Raw genomic sequence first — 25976 nt, 5'->3', positions numbered from 1 at the left:
TATTTAAAATTATTAGGGGAATAGACAGAGTAGATGTGAATAGGCTCTTCCCCTTGAGGGTAGGTGAGATTGGAATGAGGGGTCATGTTAAGGATTACGGGGAAAAAGTTTAGAAGTAACATGAGAGGGAGCTTCTTCACTCAGAGAGTGGTGGCTGAGTGGAATGACCTTCTGGAAGAGGTGGTTGCAGCAAGGTCAATTTTGTCATTTAAGAAAAGGTTGGATACATGCAGGGATGTGAGGGGATTGAAGGGTTATGGGCAGGGAGCAGGTAAGTGGGACTAGAGGAGATCACTTAAATTGGTACAGACTAGAGGGGTCGAGATGGCCAGATTCCATACTGTAATTGTTATTTGATTATATGGTTATGTAATTATTAAAATTGATCCTGCATTTACCACTTCCAACTGGGAGTATGTTCCACACTCCCACAATTCTCTGTGTGAAGTTCCCTCTAATGTTTCCCCTAAACTTTTCTCCCATCACCCTTAACCCATGTCCTCTGGTTTGTCCTTCACCTATGCTCAGTGGAAAAAGCCTGTATACATTTACACTGTCTGGACTCCTAATAATTTTAAATACTTCTTTCAAATCTCCCCTTATTCTTCTACGCTCCAGGGACACAGTTTCTGAAGTCTGGGTAACATTCTATAAATCTTCTATGCATTCTATTGATATCTTTCCAATAGTTTGGCGACCAGAACTGCACACAATACTCCAAATTTGGCCTCACCAAGGTCTTTAACAACTTTACCATAACATCCCAAATCCTGTACTCAACATTTTGATGTTAATATGCCAAAAGACAGTAGACAATAGACAATAGACAATAGGAGCTGGAGTAGGCCCTTCGGCCCGTCGAGCCAGCACCGCCATTTTACAGATCATGGCTGATCACTACTATCAGTACCCCTTAACTCCTTTGTCCACTAGAGTCTTATCTAACTCTCTTTTGAACATAATCAGCGAATATGCCTCTACCACCCTCTGTGGCAGAGCATTCCACAGATTCACACTTCTCTGGGTAAAAAAATGTTTTCTCATCTCCGTCCTAAAGGTCCTACCCTGTATTCTTAAACTATGCCCTCTAGTCCTCGTCTCCCCCATCATTGGGAACAAGTAATCCGACTTCACCCTGTCTATCCCCCTGATAATTTTGTACACCTCAATCATGTCCCCCCTCATCCTTCTAAACTCCATCGGATACAAGTCCAGTTTTTCTAGCCTTTCAGCATATGTCAACCCAGCCATCCCTGGAACTAACCTTGTAAATCTGCGCTGCACACCCTCTATAGCTAGTATGTCCTTCCTCAAAATTGGAGACCAAAACTGGACGCAATACTCCAGGTGGGGTCTCACAACTGCAGAAGGGCGTCTCTGTTCCTATATACCAATCCCCTCTTTATGAAAGCCAACATGCCATTTGCCTTTTTCACAGCTTTCTGAACCTGCATGTTAGCCTTCAGTGACCGGTGAACAAGTACACCCAGATCCATTTGCACCTCCCCACTCCCTAGCTTGTCTCCATTTAAATAATACTCAGCTTTCCTATTATTGCCCCCAAAATGGATAACCTCACATTTGCTCACATTGAACATCATCTTCCATTCAGCAGCCCACTCCCCCAACCTGTCCAAGTCCCTCTGCATTTTCCTGACATCCTCCTCACACCCCACACCGCCACCCAGTTTAGTGTCATCTGCAAATTTGCTCATGTTATTAATAATCCCCTCATCCAAATCATTGACATAAATTACAAACAACTGAGGACCTAATACCGAGCCCTGCGGCACTCCACTCGTCACATCCTGCCATCCTGAAAAAGACCCGCTTACTCCAACCCTTTGTTTCCTATTTCTTAACCAATTTCCTATCCATGTCAGCACCTTACCTCCAATACCATGCTCCCTGATCTTGCCCACTAGTCTCCCGTGCGATACCTTATCAAAGGCCTTCTGGAAGTCCAAATACACCACATCCACTGGCTCTCCCAAGTCCACCCTTTTTGTCACATCCTCGAAAAATTCCAGAAGGTTAGTCAAGCATGACTTACCCTTAAGGAATCCATGCTGACTAGCCCTTATACTATTATTTCTGCCTAAGTGTTCTGCTATTACTCCTTTTGTGATAGATTCCAATACCTTCCCCACCACTGACGTCAGGCTGACCGGTCTATAATTTCCCGATTTCTCCCTCCCTCCCTTCTTAAAAATCGGCACCACATCAGCCACTCTCCAATCCTCAGGGACCTCCCCCGAATCTATGGAACTTTGGAAAATGTCGACCAGTGCCTCCACAATTTCCATAGCAACTTCTTTAAGCACCCTGGGATGTAGCCCATCAGGCCCTGGGGATTTATCAGCCCTCAGTCCCAACAATTTACTCACATCTCCTGCTTCTGGATCCGGATATCCATTAGATCCCCTACTTCCCCAGGAAAGTTCCCCAAGTCTCTTGATACCGCATGACCACTACCCCCTAACTGACCAAACCTATATCCTCCTTGGTGAAGACAGTTGCAAAGTATTTGTTAAATTCCTCAGCCATCTCCTTGTTTCCAGTAATAATTCCACCCTTTTCCATTCTTAATGGACCAATTTTAGACCGAACCAATTTCTTCCTCAACATATTTAAAAAAGCTTTTGCTATCCTCCAGTATATTATTTGCTAATTTCCTCTCGTACTTCATTTTCCCCTCTCTTATGACTTTCTTAGTTACCCTCTGATGCTCTTTGAAGGTTTCCCAATCCTCTAACTTCCCACTCCGCTTCGCTATCTTATACTTACTCCCTTTGGATTTGATATTGCACTTAATTTCATTAGTTAGCCACGGCTGCCATTTGCATCTCCTAGAGCCTTTCCTCCACTTTGGAATAGATTTGTCCTGAATCCTGTGAAAAATGTCCAAAAATACCTGCCATTTTTCCCCAGTTGTCCTCCCAGCTTGTGTATCTTTCCATTTTATTTTGGCTAGCTCCTCCCTCATAGCTGCATAATCCCCTTTATTTAACTGCAGTACAGATGCTTCCGACTTCCTTTCTTTTTCCCTTTCTAATTGCAGCTCAAAAGTAACCATACCATGGTCACTATTCCCTAATGGCTCCCCTACATCGAGGTCACTTATTAACTCTGCGTCGCTGCACAGCACCAAGTCCAGAATCGACTTCCCCCTGGTAGGTTCCTCCACTAGCTGCTCCAAGAAAGTATCTCGTAGACATTCAATAAACTCACTCTCTTGTGTTCCTGCCCCCGTCTGATTATCCCAGTCCACCTTCATGTTGAAGTCCCCCATAACTACCGTATTGCTACCACTTTGACATGCCACTCTTAATTCCTGATTTATACTTCTACCGATATCTGAGCTACTTTTCGGAGGCCTGTAAATGACCCCCATTATGGTCCTCATGCCTTTGCAATTTCTTAATTCTATCCAAACAGACTCTACCCCACCTGTTTCAATGTCTTTCCTTTCAAACGCCTGAATTTCATTTCTTACCAACAGAGCTACCCCACCTCCTCTTCCTAACTTTCTGTCTTTTCTATAGGACGTGTACCTGGGAACATTTATTTCCCAATCCTGCCCTTCCCGCAGCCATGTCTCCGTTACTCCGACAATGTCATAACCTCCCATTGCCATTTACGCCTCAAGCTCATCCATTTTATTCCTTACACTCCGTGCATTCATACACAATACCTTGATACCATATCTCCTTTCTCCCTCCACCTTTGTTCTCGATGCACTTGCCCCTACTCTCCTATCACTTTTAGTTCCCTTTTTCCTTATTGTTTCACCATCTAACGGAACCACCCCTATATTCACTCTCCTATCCGCTTCCCTATCAGTCCTGTTCCCTTCCCCCTGCCAAATTAGTTTAAATCAAATCCGACAGCATTATTAAACCTAACTGCCAGTATATTGGCCTCTGTTGCATTCAGGTGTAAACCATCCCTCCTGTAGAGGTCTTGTCTTCCCCAGAAGAGATCCCAATGGTCAATGAACCTGAATCCCTGCACTCTGCACCATTCCTTCAGCCACACATTTAACCTCCTGATTTTATTATTTTTGCCCCCACCCACGCTCAGCACAGGTAGCAGCCCCGAGATTACAATCCTGGAGGTCCTGCTTCTTAACCTCCTTCCGAGCTCACGGTAGTCCCTCTTCAGGATCTCCTCCTTCATCTTATCCACGTCATTTGTACCCACGTGTATCAGGACTTCTGGCTGTTCACCTTCCCCCCCCCCCAGGATACTCTGAACCCTATCCGAGATGTCTCGCACCCTGGCTCCTGGGAGGCAACACACCATACGGGAACACTTGTCAGGTTCGTAGAATCTTTTGTCTGTTCCCCTGACGATGGAGTCCCCAGTGACCACCTTGTTCCCCTTCCTTCCTTTCCGCACCACCGGTTCCCTTGGTGCAACCTCTGGCAGGTTATCTTCCCCAACTACATCCAATACACGATATTTGTAGCCACCGGGGTGCTCACCACAGAGCTAGCAACTTTCCCCCCTCCCCTGACAGTAGTTCACTTACCTGACCCCCCCAATCCAGGGGTAAGCACTTCCCTGAGCGTTGTATCTATAAATTCTTCACTCTCCCTGATAACCCTATTTACCTGTGACGCCACTTTTAGGGAATTATGTATCTGTGTTTCTAGATCCATCTGTTCTATTGAGCTCCTCCATGCCCTACCATTCACCATATATGTCCTTTCTTAATTTTCCCATCCAAAATGCAACACCTTACATTTGTAGGTGAGGTAAGCATAATATAGGGATAATAGGGATATTTATAAATCTCTCAGATAGGCACTTAGATGTAAGAAAAATTGAGGGTTGTAATGAAATGTTTGATCGTGGAGTAGGTTTATATTGATTGCCACAATCTCATGCAGTGAAGGGCCCCTACTGTATTCTACTTTTCCGTGTGTATTTGTGGCAGGTAGTTTTGATTCTACAAGTCCCCCAATGATCAAATATTCTGAAAACCATATAAATGTCTGTCTGAAAGTGAAGAGGACAGAACACCATATTGATGAAGGGATTCATGTGAGTAATCGAGGTAGTGTGCAGAACTGGAAGACTTGTGTACCAGGAAATGTCCAATAGTGGCATCTTTGCTATTTTCTGATCTATAATGTCCAGAAGGAGGCCATTATTTCCCACTGAGACCATATGTTTTCCCAAGGTATTCATCCCAATCCCCACTTCTCACTTCTCCATGTCCCTGCTGCTTATCCTTTCTTGCACATATTCATTAACTCCCCTCTGATCCTCAATACCATAAACATAGACAAAGTGGTCAATTAATCTAGCAGCAGGTCCCTGCGATGCGGGAGGAAGCCAGAGCACCAAGAGGTGGTGCAGGGTCATGGAGGGAATGTGTCATTCCCATACCGACAGCTAAGGTGCAAGTGAACCTGGATCCCTGAAGCTGTGAAACACATACTCCAACCACTCTACCGTTTCAGAACTGAATGCTCATTTTCAACAGCAGCTGATGTTTTCACATCACTAAAGAGTTCACAATTAAACCAACAATCGCTGTTGACCTAAACTGCCAAACTGAAGAAATACAAGGACAGAATCGTCTCTGGCTATCAAAATGATTTTTAAAAAAACTATTGCACCTGATTTATGGTCTTGAGCGTGAGGGATAAGAAACATCTTGATGTTAACAGTGAATTCATGCATTAATGATCATTACTAAAGCTTCCTGCAGACAGAGGAACCCACATTCCACTACTAAAGATAAGTAGGAGGACAGAGTTTTGCACAAGTTTCTGGCTAACCCACAAAGCTTATTTCCCCATCGTGCCACTGATTGTGCATGTGTTTTAGGCCTCTTTTTTCACAGATCATAAAGGATTTTTCTCTTCTGCACCAGCTCTCTGCAAGTTAAAGCTGGCTACCATGAAATGTTTATGACTCCAGACTTGAGAGCAGCAGGACCACTTTCTTGCATGGAACTTTCAAGAGAACATGATGTAGTTAAGCAATTGTTTTGTGTTCCAGAGGAGTTGTTATCAGCATACTGGAAACTGCACTTTGCCATTATGGGAAGGAGGGCAACTGTAGGCAGCAATTTGAAGGCAAGAAGCTGAGAAATAAAAACGCACAGAGGGGGAGTCGGAAGTGAGGAAATGGAGAGGACAGGACACCATGTGAAAAAATGGAGTGAGCAGGGTAGCATTAACCGGTAGGTTAGTGGGTTTATGTAAAAACACCAATAACCCAGGCAGTGGACAAAAAAAGATTAAAACACCAGGAAGTACCTATCAATATCACCATCCTAGTTCCTTGTCTATAATGTCCAGAACGAGGTCATCATTTCCCATGCTGCTTCCAAGAAAAGAGAGTCCTCTAGTGCTCCCTTTCTGCTTGGGCTTTAGATGATGAAGTATTGGGGCCTTATTGTCACCTTACAATTCACCGACGGTCTCTTGTTCCTTCCTTTCATTTAGCATCAGCCATCACATTGTCCTGGCTCAAACAATATAAAGTCAAAGTCACCAGAAAATCCACATACTAATTCCAGCTTTTTTTTAAAAATCTGACATAACATGAAGAATAACCAAATCTTTGCATGTAAAAGTTACAGATCATCCTTATGTTTTTCCCTGTTGCCTGTTCATCTTTCTGACCCAAGTGCTGCTTTTAGGTGAATTACCGGTGTCTGCACCATGAATGTACATGCATTTTGCAAGTGACATCAAACATAAAACAGTTGGCTTGTCATCAGAGTGCAGTCGTTATCCTGCTGCTGACAGACAATATTAAGTGGCAAGGTTAGGAAGCTTGACTGTTGGAAGAAACATTGAAGCCCTTTATTAAAAGGCATAACCAGAACGGCAATGGAAGTAGGTTATAGGACAGTGTTCTGCATTTCCATCCATGTTTATTCCAAACTTTGGGAGCTGTTTTAGAACATAGAAACATACACGACAGGAACAGGCTCTTCATGTTGAATACAATGCCCAAATCAAACTAAAATTTTGCTTCTCGTACATGATAGACATTCCTCTGTTCCCTGTATGTTTATATATCTATCTAGAGCTGCTTTCAGGTGCATTCTTCGCCAAGAATGTGCCTGCAGGTGGATACAGACTTGTGGAATGGTCATTCAGGTGGCAGCCCTGAAAGGGCTGCACTGTTCATCTGAAAGGAACAGCTGCAGGAGAGGCACCTCGGAATGCACTCCGGCTCCCGTTGGCACGGAATGTTGGGGCAGTGGGGAGGGGGGCTGTCAGGCGCGGGAGTTGGGTCGGCGGCTGATTATCATCAGCCCGCTCCCTAGCAGCCGTTTTCAGACGGCTGCATTCAGGTGCCTCAGGGGACTGCTCAGATGCGGAGATTATACCTCCCGGAGGAGGGTTGGTGAGTACTCCTCCGAGCCGCGTCAGGCTCTTTCAGGTGGCCTCCCAACAGCCACTCTCAGGTAGAATATGTGGCTTTACATCGGGGTATTCTGGCCACCTGTTTCTTAAACATTACTACAGGTCTAGTACCCCTTATCTGAAATGCATGGGACCAGAAGTGTTTCGGATTTTGCATGATTTTGGAGCACCATCTGTTGTGCCCTGGGGGTTGGGGGGGCACGACAGATGGACAGGACAGGTGGATGGGCGATGAGGGGGGTTGGGGGTGGACGGCAGGGGCTAGGTGCGAGGCACTTGCTTAAAGGGACTGAAATCAAAATGATTCCAAAATCTGGAAGAATCCGTTTAATGGCAGGTGTCTGGTCCCAACAATTCTGGATAAAAGGTTAAGCATCTGTACATCATATATTTTCTTTCTGCTTCAATCTCGTTCACAGCTGAACAAAATTAATCACATATGGCCATTAAATTTCTTTGAAAAATTAATTCATTAACACAGAAATGCTGGAGGAACTTACCCGGTCTCACAGCATCCATAGGAGGTAAAGTTTTGACAACAATCACAGCATTTGCAGATATTCATGTTTCATTCTCCCCCCCCCCCCAATAAATTGATTAAACTTGGATTCTAGATGGTAATGAACATCGTTTGTGCCATAAGTTCCCATTGGTTTTATAGAGTAGAAAATACAGTAATAATATAGGTTTATTTCAGTGATTTATATGGTCACTAAATACAAATGAATTTTAGTAGTTAAGAGGCCACACCAGAAACATCATGTGCCGTTCTGTTCAGCATACTGTAAGAGGATGTGACTGAGAAAATTTACAAGGATGTTGCTGGATCTAGAACACTTGGCTTACAAGAAACTGGATAGGCTGGGTCAAACAAAAGTGCAGGTTACAGTGTGACAGTAGGTCAAAGAATGCAGGGTATAGTGTAACAAGGACAAAGTGCAAGGAATAGAGAAAAATACAGCTAAAACAGTGTAAGTGCGTATTCTTTTAGCAAAGAGGGTCCATTTAAGAAACTGATAACAGCAGAAAAAAAGCTGTCCTTGAATCTGGAGGTTCACCTTTTCAAACACAAATTATCTGAATGGTGATAAATTGGTAACAAGACTTAAGCTTCATGATCCATCAGTCATTTAAGATTGAAATTGAGGTACAGCAGGCAGTGAAGAAAGCAAATTGCATGCTGGCCTTTATAGCATAAGACATTACTTACTGCAATTGTATAGGGACTTGGTATTGTGTACAGTCTTGGTCTCCTAATCTGAGGAAGGACATTCTTGTCATTGAGGGAAAGTGCAGTGATGGCTCACCAGACTGATTCCTGGGATGTAGGACTGACTTGTGAAGAAAATCTGGATAGACAAGGGATATGCTCATTAGAATTTAGAATAATTACAGGGAAATTCATTGAGATGTATAGCATTCTGTCAAGGCGAGACAGGTTAAATGTAGGAAGAAAATTCCTTATTTTGGGGAAGTCCAGAAAAAGGGCTCATGTCTAAGGGGTAAGCCATTTAAGACTGAAATGAGGGGAAGCTTCTTCATTCAGAGAGTTATGAACTTGCGGAACATTCTTCCACAAAAAGTTGTTGAGGTCAGTTCATTAGGTATATCCAAAAATATTTGGATGAGGCCCTTCTGGCTAAAGAGATCAAGGGGTATGGAGAGAGAGCAGGAATAGAGTACTTAAGTAGCATGATCAACCATGATCATATTGAATGGTGGTGCAGACTCAAAGGGCTGAACACACTACTCCTACACATCTTTTCCATGATTCATCATGTCTTCTGCCCAATGAAAAGGGAGGAAACAAAAGATTATGGATGAGAAGGAATGGTCCTTCAATATATTGGCAGTTTTCCCAAGACAGCAGTAGGTAGAGATGGAGTTGGTTTGGAAAATCATTCTATTGGTTATTGGTTAACAACTTAAATTAGCATTAACAATGGAGAAGATGAATTGCTCAAATGTAAGCTAGATAAAATTCGTAGATAAGTACATTGAGTAACTGGCCGTGCAACAGGATATTTAATATCTCACACTGCATGAGAAATGGTTAATTATTAATCTTGTGGAAAAGGGATCCTAAGAAAAGGTCACATGATAAAATAACATGTGAAGTTCAAAGCTAATGTAATATAACTTGGAAAAGAGTTTCTACATCAAGAAGTTTTGATGGACAGCTTGGCTGTGGTAGATTAGAAAACATGTTAAAAGATATGGCAGTGTACAGACAGCAATTAGAATTTAAGGAGCTAATACACGAATTGTAACCAAAAAAATCCTTTCAGACTGAAAGGCAAAATGAGAAAAGTGGCTCAATCCCCAATTAAAAGAATCTTACATCTAATAAAAATACTTATGAATTTTCCAGACAAAGTGAACAAGAGGGTTGGGAATCTTTTAGACTTCAGCAAAGGATAACCAGGAAATTAATTAAAAAGGAAATATAGAAAATGAGAATAAACAAGCAAGAAAGATAAAATTCAACTGCATGATTTTCTGAAGGTACATAAAAACCAAGTGAGGACGAATGAAGGCACAGAGGTGAAGGAGTTTATAATGGGGAAGAAGAAAATGCAGAGGATTTTTTTCAGATATTCAAGTGCATCTTCATGGGTGTAAATGCAAAAAAAATCCAATGCAATAAATGAAATTATTTTAAAGATTCAGAGCCAGAAAACTGATGAATCCCAAAAACTTGCTGATCAACCATTGGAGAGTTTTGAGAGAGGTGGCTTCAGAGCTGGGGGTAACTGCTGTCACCATCTCCTCCATTTCTCATTTGGATTGAAACATAACAAATGTGTGCATGTGAAAACAGGAAACAACTGATCTTTTAACCTAACCTCAGTAGTTGATTCGACAATAAAGATAACAAATAATTAAATGATCAAGATGAATTGTTACGAATTTATGGAAAGAAAATCATGTTTCAATGATCTCAGGTATTCTGAGGATGGATCCATTGTTAAAATATGGACACTGAGGCATAATAATGGATGTGATGCATTTGAATTTTTAGTAGGCTTTTGAGAAGAACCCATCCAAGAGGTTTGTGAGCAAGGTTAGAGCACATGATGTAGGGCATATTATGGGTATGGAGTTTGTTAAATGATAGAAAACAAAGAGGCAGTGACAACTGGACCAATGGTTGGGTCTGAACTATTCAGAGTCTCTCCCAGCAAGGAGAGTTTGAATAGGCCACACCTCAACCATTTAGAGTTTAGAATTATTAAATGTGACCTCAAGAAATACTTTCTGGATTCAACCCATGCTGGAAGGATTCCAGAACACAGGGTCTCAAATTAAAGGGCTAGCTATTTAAGACTGTGGATGTGACAGGAAGGGTTGATCAAGGGGAATCTATAAATTTGATGATTTTTAGATTTCCAAAAAGCATTTGATAAGATTCCACACAGGAGGCTAGTGCACAGATTAAGAGCCTAAGGTGTTGAAAGAAATGTGTGAGCATGAATTGAAACTAGTTGTTACAAAGAAAACAAAGTTGGAATAAATGAGTCCTTTTCAGGATGTAGGATTTCAATTTAGGATTTTGCCTTTCATCATGTTCCTTACTATTTCTGATCCTTTGAACATGGAACCACTTCACCTTTTGCAGAGTTTCTTCTGGCTGCTAGATTTTGAGAGGAAACATCGTGAAACACCTGGGGATGTGTTAACTGGGATCTCAGTTTGGGTTGGTCTACCTGAGACTCGCTTTGCAGATTGACTGCCAGAGAGATGTGACTGACCTTTGAGTAACATTGCTTTCAAGCCAGCTGCATTTAAAAAAAAAAGGCTGGTTTGTTCTGTGAATGAACAGAGTCAGTCATATTAATGTCAATGTGGTTGAAAATTTCACCAAAAATGACCAAGAAGAATTGTGAGGGCATGGATCTTCTTACAAAAATGTCCTTTGGAATGATTGGTATATTAAATCCTGATGAAATATGCACAAAATTTTAAATGTTGGGGCTCTCTGCAGCATTTCCAGATCAGATACATCGACACACACAGGGGGTACTTGAATGCTTTTTGATAAACCTGGCCTGTTCTCACATTCAATCTGTGGTGTGTCAAGTATTGTACATTTCAACCTAAAGTTCATCCGAAGGTTTATAATTTGGTGAATAACATAAGCATCTTATGTACACCTTCAGATTTTAAATGTAACTGACTTAATGATCTGTCAAAACAATTGGAGTGCCAACATCTTAAAGTTGTGTTTCACAGAGTTAATGAAATAACTTTTATGTAGCATCATATTTTCTCAAAATATCCCTAAATGGTTTAGATTTATTGAAATCTTCATAGATTCCAATTTATTGGATTGTTTCTATTCCTTATGCACACATTTCCTCTTGCAAAAAGACACACATTCACATAGTGCTAAATTTGGAAATACCTCAAAATATTTCACTCTGAAGATCAGAAATATTTGTATCATGTCTTGCTCTTTGTAGCTGCCTTTCTCTCATCCTAACATGTCAAAGCCTTTCACCTTAATTAATGTACTGCTTTACTTTTGGTGCAATTCTAGATTTGCATTTTATTCCTGGTATGTTCTGGAGAAAAATGCTTTATGCAGAATAAGGTTTGCCCTGCCCTCTATTTTTATTTAAATGATAAAATTAGGCATAGCTGTGCATTAGTTTTTTACATATAAAAGCAGACAACCAATTCTAACAGATGGTGAATTTTGTTATTGAGTGTTTGACAAGAAAGGATAACTGGAGATTCTGCCGATTTATAATCTGGTCTTAGCATCTGTTTACATGTACCAAATAAACTTGTTTAATTGCTACATGGCAACATTTTGCAGTGTATTCACAATTTTAAATTTAGACATACAGTACAGTAACAGGCCATTTAGACCCATGAGCCCGTGCCGCTCAATTACACCCAATCGACCTACAACCTCGGTATGTTTTTTAAGGGTGGGAGGAAACCCACGCAGACAAGGGAGAATGGACAAACTCCTTAATGCTGTAACAGCATTACGCTAACCATGCCACATAAAAGATGAAAATTGCTTCAAAAGGATATGTCAAGATAAAATGTACTGTGCATTTTTATATCAGCAGGGCAGCAGAAAGCAAATAAAAACAAATTTAGTACAGTGCTGCCAAACCTTTGCCTTCAAAGTATATCATTGCTGGTTATAGTTTCAAAGCCCTTAGTGAGGTTTCACAAAAAGCAAACAGTAAATTTTAATTTACAGACATACTTGAAGATGCTTGAAGCAAAAGTGGGTGGTGGATTTTGGTTGTATGCATTTACTGTTTGGGAAGAGTATCAGGTTCGGTGGGTTCACAGAGAGATGAGTCTGGACACAACTGTTATAATCACACTTAACTTTAATTAACACACAAGAGACAAAAAGAGGAGAACATTAAATGGTACTTAGTTACTATTTCACTTAAGCAATGATATAGACATTCACCTCGGACCTAGGTTTGACTCTCACAATAGTGAACCTATACACAACACACTCATACACACTACAAATGGACTCTTACACCCAGTCCCTGTACCAACAGGGGTGCGGCTCTCTGCAAATATTGATCTATAGCAAATCTACAGCTCAGTTTCAATGTAGCTTCAACGACACTTCCAGCAAAATCCATGTGACCACCCGCAATATACACATTCCAGGCAGGCAGGGAGGCCATGTTTCCTCCACACACATTTACCTATTACGTTTTAACTTGGCCAAGGCATGAATATTTTGTTTCTGGGATTGAGAAAGAATATCAGTTTATTGAGGGCAAAGTGATTGCCTCAATGAACAAATGAGCGATGTCTGAGTACGATGCTAGAAATTTAAGGATGCTGTAAAGTACTGTTTCTTAGTAGGGAAGAAGAAGCCTACCAAGAAAGCATAGGTGGACGTTGGCATTGAGATGAGCAACATGTAACACTATGCACAAACATAAACTTGACAAACTACACATTATGTTCCTCCTGCTAAGTTTTTCCAGCAATGCTTTATTTGCTTAAGATTTCAGCATCTGTAACTTTTCTGTTCCTGTATATATCCCCATGCATCTAGATTCCATGTCAAAATTGGGTTCTTGATCAGTTCACAGCAAGAAAGCTAAGGACTATGGCATTTTGTCCATAACATCTTTTACACATCCATCACTCCTCAAAGCCACTTAATGTTGTTTAAACTAAGGTGTTGCCAGACATATAGTACTAGCCCCATATTATTTCCAAATGTGGATATTATTTCATAAAAAAGGATTTACAGATATTCGGATTCACTTCATTGTAGGAAAATGTGCATTTTTGACAACTTTGATTTTGGTGTTGAAACAAATTAGTTGACCTTTCTCATTTGCATATGCACATGGAACATTCATTAAAGTTTTCAGTTGCTTTTGACCGGAAGGCCTGTGAAGCAAATAAGTAAGATTAATGAAGAAAAGTAGAAAGGTGCAAGAAAGAGCAAATGACACTAACTTAGATTGACAAAAAAGTGAAGAATAAAAATGATTCCATTGGTCTCGTGTTTCGAAATAGATGAGGAATGAGAGAGCATAAGGCAAAGAAAAATTCAAAGATGTATTTTATGTTTCAAAATTCAAATTCACCCTGAAGAAAATCTGCAGCCAAGTGAATTTTATTATTGAAAGACTTGTAGATAAGTCAGAGTACCTGTTTTCACAATGATTTGCTTCAGGTTCAAGTATCTAATATGTTATCACCATGGTTTGATACTAACTTTCTATAATTCTAGAATAATGTCTAAGATTGTGCTTTTCAAAACTAAAATGACCAAAGTTTTTTCTTTAGCATGAATACAAACAGAAAATAGAAAACACTGTGAATGCATTCCATCATATTTCAGATGATGAATGTAATCTCTTTCTATTTTTCTCTATTATAGATTCATAGAGTTCTACAGCATGGAACTATGGTCCAACTTGTCCATGCCACCCAAGCTTGTCTCATTTGCCTGCATTTGGTCCATTTCTCTCTAATTCATATACCTGCCTATATGTACTATAAGCATTACAATTGTTCTCATCTCTGTTACTTCCTCTGGTAGCTAATTCCATATACCCACCACCCTCTATATAAAGAATGTTTCTCTCAGATTCCTTGCAATATTTTTCCTTCTTACCTTAAATCTATGCACACCACCTTAAGGTTCCCCTACTCAGAGAAAAAAAAAGACCCACACCTTTACTGCAGGCTGTGTGGAGTTTGCTTGTTGTTTCTGTAACTATGTGGGTTTTGTATGAGTGCTCCAGTTCCTCAAACACACTAGTTGTTAGGTTTATAATAGAAGAAGCAGGGGATTTAATGAGCATCTGAGAATGTAAATTACAGGAGATAAGTAGAGAATGGGATTACTCTGAGAGATGGCATATACTTGAAGGCCTGAATTGTACTTTCAATTTATCATGAAAATATGAAAAAAGGACAAAATTAAAATAAACATAGGATCCTGAACTTTTAGAATGAGGGCCAACCAAAGCTTAAGAAACAACACCTCATGCTTTTGGTCAAACAAATCAAAGCTGGAGGTACTCAGCTTGTCAGGCAGCATCCATGAAAGTAATGAACAGGCAATGTTTCAGGTCCTTGTCTGGCCCTTTCTGGAGATGAGTATGAAAAGACCATAAGATACAGTAGCAGAAATAGGCCATTCGGCCTGTTGAGTTCTCACTACCATGAGCTGATCCATTCTCCCACTCAGCCATTCTCCCCATAACTGTTGATACCCTGACTATTCTGACCTCTATCAATCTCTGCCTTAAATACACCCAATGAACTGTCCTCTACAGCCACCCATGGCAGCAAATTCAAGAGGTTCACCACTCACTGGCTAAGTAAATTCCTACACATCTCTGTTTTAAATGGGTGCCCTTCAATCCTATCAAACATGAAAGGGGCAGTCCCAAAGGTAATGAAATACTGGACAAAATAAGATGGAGAGACAGCTAGGAGAATAGACCTTGAGTGGGGAAGAGAGGTGCTATTCAGCCTGCAGGACTCAATATTGTATTCTCCAACTTCCGAAAATTTGCTCTTTCTATCAAGACTAGTCGTTTTTTGTTTGTCATTCTTACTTCCTTTGTTTTTACATTTGTATATTCTGTCTAGGTTAGAAAATGCACCCAGACTTCACATCATTTAGCAACACATTGTACAGGCAAAGGAGCTGAATTGTCCATTGGAGGATATGTTGAGCATGGAAAAGAAAACAATAATTGAAATCCAGGGTTCTAGGGACTAAAAATTTACAACATTGCTACTTCAGAATGAGGTTTTAAAATTTTAGGTGACAACTCATTGACCTGCTGCCTTGTAGCTCCAGTGACCTGGGGTTTGATGCTGATCTCCAGAGTTGTCTTTGTGGATTTTGCATGTGAGAGTTTCTACCAGATAGTCTGTTTTCCAGTGATGTGCAAATGGTTTAATTGGAAAAAGGTCGACTTCCATCCATTTCATTCCATTCAAAGGTAGACTCTCAGAACCCTGGCGATGAATTGTATTCAGTTTCCCAGTTAAAGGTGGCTTAATGGAAACAGCACAAATGATTTTCTGTCCCAGGAAACTGCACGGCCAATTAACTGTGATGCCTGTGGAAAAAGGGCTTTTAGAATCAAGGATGACATTGACAGGAATGTGGGGAGAATAAAATGGCTAGGGTACTCTTAGTCTAAAATTGGGTTCTAACTACCTGCGGCAATTGAAATATGACCAAGACATTAGGGGGATCTTCTTCACACAGAGAGTAGTGGGAGTTTGGAAAAATCAGCCAGCTCAAATGGAGAATGATGGCTTAATTTTAACATTTAAGAACAATTTGGACAGGTACATGGTTGGGAGGGATATGGACAGGACTGAATAATGTTTCAATAACCATCTATCATTTCACTCTAATCTAGATGTTGTAAGGTAAAACATCATGAGATGGGAATGTGTAGGGAGTTACCCTGTACAAGGCTGTAACAAGAAGGGGAGGTGTCCTTGTACTCCTGTTAGGTAAAACATCATGAGATGGGAATGTACGGGGCAGTAACAAGATGTGAATGCATCCTTGTACTTACAAGATAAGAGAGACATTGATGGATTGAGAGGCAGGAAGCTAGCAGGGAAAGGATAGCAACAGTTTTAGTCATTGGACAAGTAATGATATGATGATGTTCTAAGCACATATCCAAGGGTATAAAAAATCACCATTTTGCTGATAACGGCAGAATGCATTCTCCGACTAACATGTTTAGTCGCAAGTGTTACAATCCGGTAATAAAGAACAAAGAACCCTGATTTCGACTCAGCCTGGTGTTTGTCTCACTCATTCATGAACAAAGCAGACCTAACAATGTCCACTTTTTCCACCCTTTTCCCTCCCTCACTTCTCTAAGCACCAGACTAACAGGTTCCTTTTATCTTTATTCTCATGAAGGATTTTTGACCTGTAATGTTGACAGTTCTTGCTTCCAAAGATGTTGCCTGGACTGCTGAGTATTTCTTGCATTTTCTGTTTGTAGCAAATTTAAATTTAGACATATAGCATGGTGACAGGTTCTTCCAGCCCATGAGCCTGCACTGTCCTATTACACCCAGTTAACCTGCAACCCCATACATTTGAGGAAACAGGAGCACCCAAAGAAAACTCATGCAGACAGGCAGGGAGCGTACAAACTCCTTACAGACAGCAGCGGATTTCAACCCAGGTCACTAACACTGTAACACCATTGCACTAACTGCTACGTTAACCGTGCCACTCTTCAACTTGTACAGGCTCAACCAGGGAAACATATGTCAACATTCTATGTCCCAGAAAACATGAAATGGGAGGAGGTGTAAGCCATTCCAATCCCTTAAATCTGATCACTCTTCAGTAGGATTATAACTGGTCTTGACCTGATCTACTTACCTACATTGTCCCCATCTTCTTTAATTTCGTGGAAATCCAAAAGTCTGTTGATGTAAGTCACATGTGGAGCCATCGAGACTACTACTGATGTACAACAGAGTTTAAGTGGATTAAAGCCTGTAGTGCAGTCTTTTCTATGTTTTGTGCTGCACCACAGAGATGCTGGTTTTCAGGCTACTATTGCTGCTCAAAGTGAAGAAACTCAACAGGCCGTGCAACATCCATGGAAAGTGTGGTGGTCCACCACTGGCCTACTGCAGGGGGAAACCTCTGTACCTGCAGAAGAGTATGGGGACAAGACAACACTTGGCCAGCTGTCAATCAGCCGACCTGAATGGACCATGCCCTACCCGGTCGGGTTTCAATCACTCTCCAGGATATAAGCCTGAGCTGGCCCTTCGAAGTCACTCTGAGTTTATGGCAGCACAATCTCACAGCTGGCTCTGTGGAGTTTTACGTTGAATAAAGCCTGTTGTTCAGTCTTTTGGTTTTGTGTGCTTGTTTCGGACCAACAGCACACCACAGAAAGTAAAAGGCAGTCACTGTTTCAAGCCTGAACCCTTCTTCAAAAGAGTTAAGGCCTGACATCAATTTGCTGCATTTCTCCAACAATTTTGTGTATTGCAGATTTTTTGGGGGGGGTTTCCTTATACCTTCTGCCTGAAGGCAGCAGAGTGAGAAGGTTGTGACAAGGAAGATGAGATTCCTTTATGATGTTGGCTGCCTTCTTGAGACATCATCTCACAAAGATGTCTGCAACGGATGACCACCTGAGAAAAAGAATGTTTGAAAATCAAAACCTGAAACACAGGATAAAGCTCTTATTCTGTTCAGCAGCCATAATCCCTAACCTCTACTCTTTTTGAAATGCTTGGACGACTTAAAACAATTATATCAAAGCTCTGTAGAGATAACACCAATGATAACTTCACAAAGTCCTTCAAAACTACTGGCAAGGTAAGCAAAGCAATGTTAGAATCCTCACTCAGGACAACACTCCTGGCACTGAAGCTTAAATTACACTCCACCATCTCTGAGGAAGAGTTCACATTAGATTACCTGCTCGGTAAATGAGAACTCTGAGTTCAGGCATGGCAAGGGGTTATCAAAAGAGAAGAAGAAATGAGTCCAAGATAATCTCAAAGCCAAGTTGAAAATGTCATCTCACACTGACCCACGAGAATCCAGATTTCACATCCACTCAGTTCAGAGAAGGAGCATCCAGGATGGTCTTGTGAGTCTCAGGTGTCTCTAACAGGAACATGCATGAGGCCAGGCACAATGGAGAAAGGAGCCCACTACATCTCATGTGGTCATCCTGTCAATCACCTCCAACTCCAAATGTGGGGAAATCTAGGGGTTCAATATTGGCTACTTTAGCCTTTTTCGAGCTCACAAAATCTTAGTGGAAACAAGTTATCCTCAAATCACATTTCCATCTCTTTTATTCAATCCTCCATCCATGCTAGTACACAACACCTAACCTGATCATTCATATTTTTCACAAGCTCTTTCATCAATATATTGAATGCCTTTTGAAGTTTAGATATACATCAAATCTTCCTTTTAGATTTTCTCATGTGACATCCCAAAAAAATTAATCAGATTTGTAAAAACTTATTTCCCTTTCATAAAACCATTTTGCCAAATCACACTTTTATTTCCAAATCCTCAGTTACCACTGAACAATTAAAATAATCCACTATGATGAGACTATCTGGCTTCCTGATTTCCCTCTCCCTCTTCTCTCGATATTTGTGGACTTCCAAACCAGCGGCATCCTTTCAGAATTGAGCAATTTTTTGGAAAGATCAGCATTTCTGCAGCCACCTGCTGCAGAATTCCAGAGTAATCCACCAGTTCCAGAGAATTTATCAGTTTCATACGCTCAGCAGCAAGACAGAGAGAGATCAATTGCACTCAACCTAGTGAATTCTAAGCATGAGTTCACTAGAATTCAGTCAAGTGTGCATCCTTACTTCACACAGATATTTTAATAGAAGTGTTGCCACATGTACTCTGTAGTATATTATTGAAACAGCAGCATAGAAAGAAGTTAAAAAAAAGGTTGGCTATAAGCTGATGGAAAAATGTAAGAATCCTGCTGAACCTCTTTGCAGCTCTCGCAATTTTCTCCCACAATGCACATCACACGGAGGCAAACCTTCTGACCTTATGTTTGTTTACGCTTGTTCCAATGCATGCTACATGGGAGAAAATTGATATTCAAGTGACTTATTCAAGTGAAGTGTATTTGTGAACAGACTAAGTTGTCTTCTGCTTGTTCCATAAATCAGCACAGCTGAGAGAAATTATATGTAGAGGCCAAAGGATAATTCGGGAGCAATTTATCAGATGCCAACAGAACTATATAGAGTTTTAGAACCAAACACTATGTCCAGTTATATTTCAGCCCATTAGTAATATGTAATGACTTTTATACAGTACTTAAAAATTAGGACAGCACTGTTTCATGTTGCTACTTGAATTTATACTCTTTCAGTTTCCAAGTTTCAATTTGATTATGTATAGTGGAATGTTGGTATAATTGCTGGTTCTATTCTGATGAAGGTAAGAGCAGATGTACAGACATAAGGTCAATGTCTGCAACTTTATTAAAAAGCATGCTGCATTTTACCAGGAGATTAGGCTTCTGCAGTCTCTGTCCTGATCAAGCTGTCTCCATTTCCAGCTTCTGAAGGATTTCCCCGACGAACTGCGAGCAGACATCGCAATGCATCTGAACAAAGAAATCCTCCAACTGCCTATATTTGAATCCGCTAGCCGTGGGTGCCTTCGATCCCTCTCCTTGAGCATCAAAACCTCTTTCTGTGCTCCTGGGGAGTACCTCATCCGCCAGGGTGATGCCTTGCAAGCCATCTACTTTGTCTGTTCAGGTTCCATGGAGGTCCTGAAGGACAACACTGTCTTGGCTATTCTAGGTGAGTGAGCAGCTTTTCCTGAAGTGTTTGGCATTAACTACTGTGGTCACTTTTAGATCCAGTCCCACAGAATTTTAGAAAAGAGAAATAGAGCTGAACTTGGTTTTGTGTTTTTCATGATTTCAAAGTGTCACATGGGTCTTTGCAGCCAATCAACCACTTCTGATATATCTTCACTAATCTGCACACAACATATTAAGTTTAAGTTTGTTACCTAGTACAGTGAGAAGAGTTCTTCTTTGAATTGTCTAACAAGTTATCTCTAATATTCATACAAAGAGCACAATTTACACAATGAAAAAGAAGATCAATTAGCACCAAGCAAAGGCAGCATGACACCACTGTTATTGGGTTCATTTGGGACCCTGATGACCACATGAAATAAACTGTCTTTAAACCTGTTAGTGCATGCTTTCACACTCTGAAACCTTCTCCCGAATGGGAGGAGGAAGGAGAGAGTGTGTCTGGGGTGTGACAGGGCTTTGAGTTGACTTTCTGAGGGAGCAGGAGGTGCAGAGGGAAGTTTACATTATGTTCTGAGCTGCATTCATTACCATCTATAGTTTCATCTGATCTTGAGCAGAGCACTCCCATGCCGCACTGTGATGTTATGGCCATTCAGGAGACATGGCTGCGAGGGACCTGATTAGCAGCTCAATGTTCCTGGGTTTTGTGGTTTCAGACAGGAGAGAGAGGAGTAAACGAGGTGCAAATGTAGCAAATATGCTTTCGATAGTGTACCTATAGTAGTTGCTAAGGGACAATAGGGACATGCTGAATTACCTTCGACTTCTGAAAAGTAGGGATGTTTGTGGGTTTGTCCCAGGTCAGGTCATTGGAAATATTTCTGAAGTCATGAGATAAATGACCAAAGAATCTTTTTCAGAGATGCTGGCAGAAGGAAAACTCTTTGCTGGGACACCAGGGAGAATAATGCTATGCTCTCTTCAGTTGCAAGGGTAGATAGTATTTTAGTGTAACTTTATATCTAAACCTGCTTTGGACTGGACTAAAGAGATAATTTTATTGTTCTAAACCTTGGTCCTGCAGAATGAGTTCAGGGAGCCAGGTAGAAAGTTAAAAAGCAGGAATGTAATGTCACGGTTGTAACCTCAGGATTTCTAGTACCTGTGCTATGTGCTAGTGAAGCAATAAATAAGAAGATATTTCAGTTTAATGCATGGCTATGAAGCTGGTGCAGGACGGAGGGATTCAGATACTTGGATCATTGGGCTCTCTTCCGGGGAATGAGGAACCTGTGCAAGAGTGACATGCTGCACTTGAACGGGAGGGGGAACCAATATTCTCACCGGGAGGTTCACTAGTGTTACTGGAGAACATTTAAACTATAGTGGTAGGAGGGTGGGAACCTGAGCAGCAGGACAGCAAATTAAAGAGTTGAGGTGAAGGCAGATGCTAGGGCAAATGAGCCTGAAAGGAAGGGACAAGAGAATGGTCAATGAGAGATGAGGAGCTGAAACGTGTTTATTTTAATACAACGGGTATTGTGGATTGATACTTGGAACTTTGTAAAAGGGAGAATGTCACAGCAGCGGTCAGACAGGACCAAATGATGGGCTCAATTACTGAGATAGTGTGTATCGAGCTTAGAAATAAGAAAGATGCAACTATTTTGATAGGGTGATACTATAGGCCAACTGATAGACATTGGAGATGGAGGAACAGATATGTAGACAGATTATGGAAAGTTGCAAAACCAGCAAGGTAGTCATCATGTGAGGCTTTAATTTCCCAATATTGACTGGGATGGCTAAAGTGTTTAGAGAGTTAGATGGGACAGAATTGTTAAGTACGTCTTGGGGTGAGGGAGTGGGGTGATTCTTGAAGCAACATGTAGATAGCCAACCAGGAAGGGGGGCCATACAAGATCTTGTATTGGCACATCAGCCCAGCCAGGTTCCATTGGGGGGGGGGGGGTCATTTTGGGAATAGCGATCAGTCTTGCTTAAATTTCAAGGTAAGTATAACCTTGGACCTTGTGGGCAAATTATGACATGATTGGATAGGAGCTTGGGAGAGTTAATTGGGAGCTGTTATTGGGCAAGGCCACAAATGGCATATGGAGTTTGTTTAAGGACCAACTAATTTGCATCCAGGACTGACTTGTTCCAGTATGAAGGAGTACCAGATAAGAGAACCTTGGATAATGATGGAGGTCATGAACTTGGTCAGTAAAGAAGGCACGTGTAAGGTTAAGACAAAACCCTGAAGGAATAGAAAGACTGACGCAAAGAGCTCAAGCAGGACACCAGGAAGTCCAAAAGAGGCCACAAAATGTTCTTGGCAAACAGTTTTAAAGAAAACCCCAAAGCTTATTATGCCTACAATAAAAAGAATAGAATGATAAAGGAGATAGGATCATTCTAGGACAAAGGAAGCAGTTTATACTTGGAGTCAGAAAAAGTGGGTAAGGCATTAAATTAGTATTTGCAAAAGTATTTACCGAAGAGAAGGGCATGGATAGTTTATGTGGAAAATAAACATGTATTAGGGCATTTTGAGATCAAGCGAGAGATGGTGTTGGGTCTTTTAAAATTAAGGTGTACAAGTCACCTGGGCCAGATAGGATATATCCACAGTCATTAAAAGAGGCAAGTGAAGAGATTGCTGGGTTCTTGACCAAGATTTTTTGATCCTCACTAGTGACAGGAAAGGTCGCAGAGGGGTGGAGAGTGACTAATGTTGTACCTTTGTTCAAGAGGAGTTAAAAAGATAATCCATGAAATTATAGGCCAGTAAACCTCATGTAAGCATTGGGAAACTATTGGAAAGGATATAATTTATGCATATTTGGAAAGTCATGGTCAGATTAGGGAGAATCAGCATATGGCTTGATGAGGGGCAGGTCAAGTTGTACCAGTGTGGTGGGTTTTTTGAGGGGATGTGTGCAGCAAATATTTTACACAGAGAATGGTAGGAGACTGGAACAGGCTGCCAGAAGTAGTAGTGGAAGCAGATAAGTGGTAGCTTTTAAGAGGCTTCTGGATAAGCTCATGAATATGAATGAGGTGGCCAGATATGCGCCAGGGCAAGCAGAAAATTTTTAATTTGGTTTGGACATCATGTCTGCAATAGACATGGGCTGAAGGGTCTGTTTCTTTCCTGAACTGAAACATTCTATTTCTAAAATTATTATTGACAGTCTTGGTTGTTGAATGAAAACGTTCTGTCCAAGTAGATTTGAAATTATTCCTTCTTGGCAGAGCTACCCAGAGGCATGGCTCTGGTCATATTTTTGCTGAGAAATGCAGCATATACGATAATTGAATCATACAGGCCAGAAGGTTTCATATTCTATGTTCAGTCTATAGTCTGATTTAATCATGTCTGATAATATTCCTCAATTAAAAACTGGTGCAAAATATTTATTAAATGTACCTGCTATTCCTTCACTCTTGTATAATATGAACATCTTTTTATTCCTTCCACAAATTTCTGAAGGAGCTGTTAAAAACATGGTGCAGGAGTGGTTACCACATTTCTTGGTGGTAACTTCCATAACAGTTGTATGAAGCATCTTGAAAAGGGACTGATGGCTCTGGTATCCTCCACTGATTTTAAAGCTTCATTGTCCATTCTCTGGTCATTGTGATGTCATAGATTATAAATTTGCCTAGGTCAGGAGGAGCAACAAATCAGACAGTTGCCCAATTAGGTTAGAAGGTGCTAAACAAGTCAATTTCTATAAAAATGTTTCGAACGATTACCTGTCTGGGCATGGAACTGAAAGTTATGAAGATAAATTTAATCCTATAACAGTGATGTATTATTCAAGTTGTGTAAATATTGTCTTGAGACAAGTTTGATTTATGTGTACCTTCATTTATGTTTAATTTTCTCCATCAAGAGGTTTAAATTAAGAATGTGATAATATGTTGATGTGGGATTAAAGAGACAATGACATTTTCAGGTTAAATTCAATTTTTATTCACATAACAGATGTGCTGCATTGATCTTGACACCCCACCAGATTCTGTATACATTCTAAAATGAAGTGCAATTTACTTTTGATTGACAAAGTGTATGGAATACAAGTAGAAACTCTTGGAAATATTAAGTAGGGCTACTAAATACTTATCATGCTTTTTCTATTTATTTCTGAACATCTGAAAAATGAAGACAGGGTAACGTCATGAGATTCAACATTTCATCAGAACTGACACCTTGCAATTTTGTTGACAATATTTATAATGCATTAAAAGAATGTTAGCAGTTGAATGATGGATGAAGTGATTTTGTAGTGATTTTTCCTTGATCATTGTATGTACCAGTTCATTGTATGTGTGTGTGTGTATTTGGTTCCCATGCTATTTTCCCCATGTTCGTTGTTAATTATCTGTTATTTCTTTCCCATGCCTGCTGTAAACTGTGCATGTTTGTGTGTGTGTGCGTGTGTTTTGTATCAGTTTCCATTTCCCATACTGACCTTCTTTAAATAAAATCCTTCCCTACCAAGACTGTGTTCAAAGTCCTTGCCTTTGAGACCTATAAAACCTATTCCCTCACTCACAACAGGGTCCCAATACCTGGTCCGCATAAGCCTGTCTCCAGTCTGATTCCCATGTCCTCCGAGCCCCTCTGGTCAACTGCTGAAGTCTCCTTCCCTATAGGGTCCTCTCCTAGGTTTCTGCTTCTCAGTTCTCCTGCTCTGGTGCCTTGCACTGGTCTGCTGACCTGTAGGAGTCCATAACCCCTCATGGTCACCACCATCTTGGGCATGGATCTCCCTGGATTCACCGATATTAAAAAAAATATGCCACCAGCTCCTTAAGGCCTGTACAGAACTCTCAGCATGTCCACCAGGCAGACAGACCCAGTGGAGGAGTGCTGTGTCTCCATTCCCTGTTCTCCCTGATCCACATCATCGATAGGGCTGCCATTACAGCAGCTCCAACAATGAATATAATCACCAGAAATACTTAAAAACCTGGATCCTCTGAAGAAATTAGTGCAGTAAATGAAGATAGTATGTGTGATAGTACAGATTCTATCACCAATGTGTATATGTATAGATTGTAGGTTAGGATGATTGTGATTGGCTGAGAGTGTAGCCATGCCTACTGGTAGGTCTTAAAGGGTTGCTCCTAGCCAGATCAGGTCATTCTGGACTGGTTGACCTACATGTGATGCATTCCAGTCTTCTAGTTAATAAAAGCCTTGGTTTGAATCAACAAGTCTTTGATTATTTCGACGTGCTCTACAGTATGTGCTGGCACTATCATACTATTTCAGTTCTGTGATGACCTTGGACAGATAATTCCTTCCTGGAAATCTTTCTGCAGTATAAAAAAAATCAGAAAGATCAAAAGGAGATGTTAACGAATTCTTTCAAAATGCCTGTATGATGGTGAGCTGCAAGGCTCAAAGGAAACCATTTCAAGGCTCAGATCAATAAATCTCATTCATAATTATAATATGAAAAATAAATAGAAATTTATAGTAATTAAAAATATTGTGAGGTTTTTTGCATCAAATCATCAAACACATTTCAAGCAAAATAAAATACAGAAAAAAATTCAAAGACGTAATGTCTCAAAATCTTCTTTTGCTTTCATCCGTCATTCAACTACTAACATTATTTTAATGCATTCTAAATATTATCAACAAAATTGCAAGGTGTCAGGTCTGATTAAATGTTTTTATTATTATTTATTTTTTATTAAAAAATAAATAAATTGCATTCGTGTTGAGGAAGTGGTGTACGATGTCGGGAGATGG

The 25976-nt window shown here is 40.6% G+C and overlaps 1 protein-coding gene across 8 annotated transcripts in view; it reads left to right on the top strand.

The window, feature by feature from the left end:
• Positions 1-25976, top strand: part of kcnh3 (potassium voltage-gated channel, subfamily H (eag-related), member 3) — a 698780-nt gene that overhangs the window by 571276 nt on the left and 101528 nt on the right. For all 8 annotated transcript variants that reach the window (XM_069934512.1, XM_069934516.1, XM_069934515.1 and 5 more), the window contains one exon: positions 19988-20237. In XM_069934512.1, the coding sequence (XP_069790613.1) occupies positions 19988-20237 (250 nt within the window). The remainder of the gene's footprint in view (positions 1-19987; positions 20238-25976) is intronic.

Source organism: Narcine bancroftii, chromosome 4 (genome assembly GCF_036971445.1).
Source record: "Narcine bancroftii isolate sNarBan1 chromosome 4, sNarBan1.hap1, whole genome shotgun sequence".
Classification (NCBI taxonomy): domain Eukaryota; kingdom Metazoa; phylum Chordata; class Chondrichthyes; order Torpediniformes; family Narcinidae; genus Narcine; species Narcine bancroftii.
The sequence above is the reverse complement of the archived record's forward strand: the minus strand, read 5'-3'. Positions and strand labels throughout refer to the sequence as shown.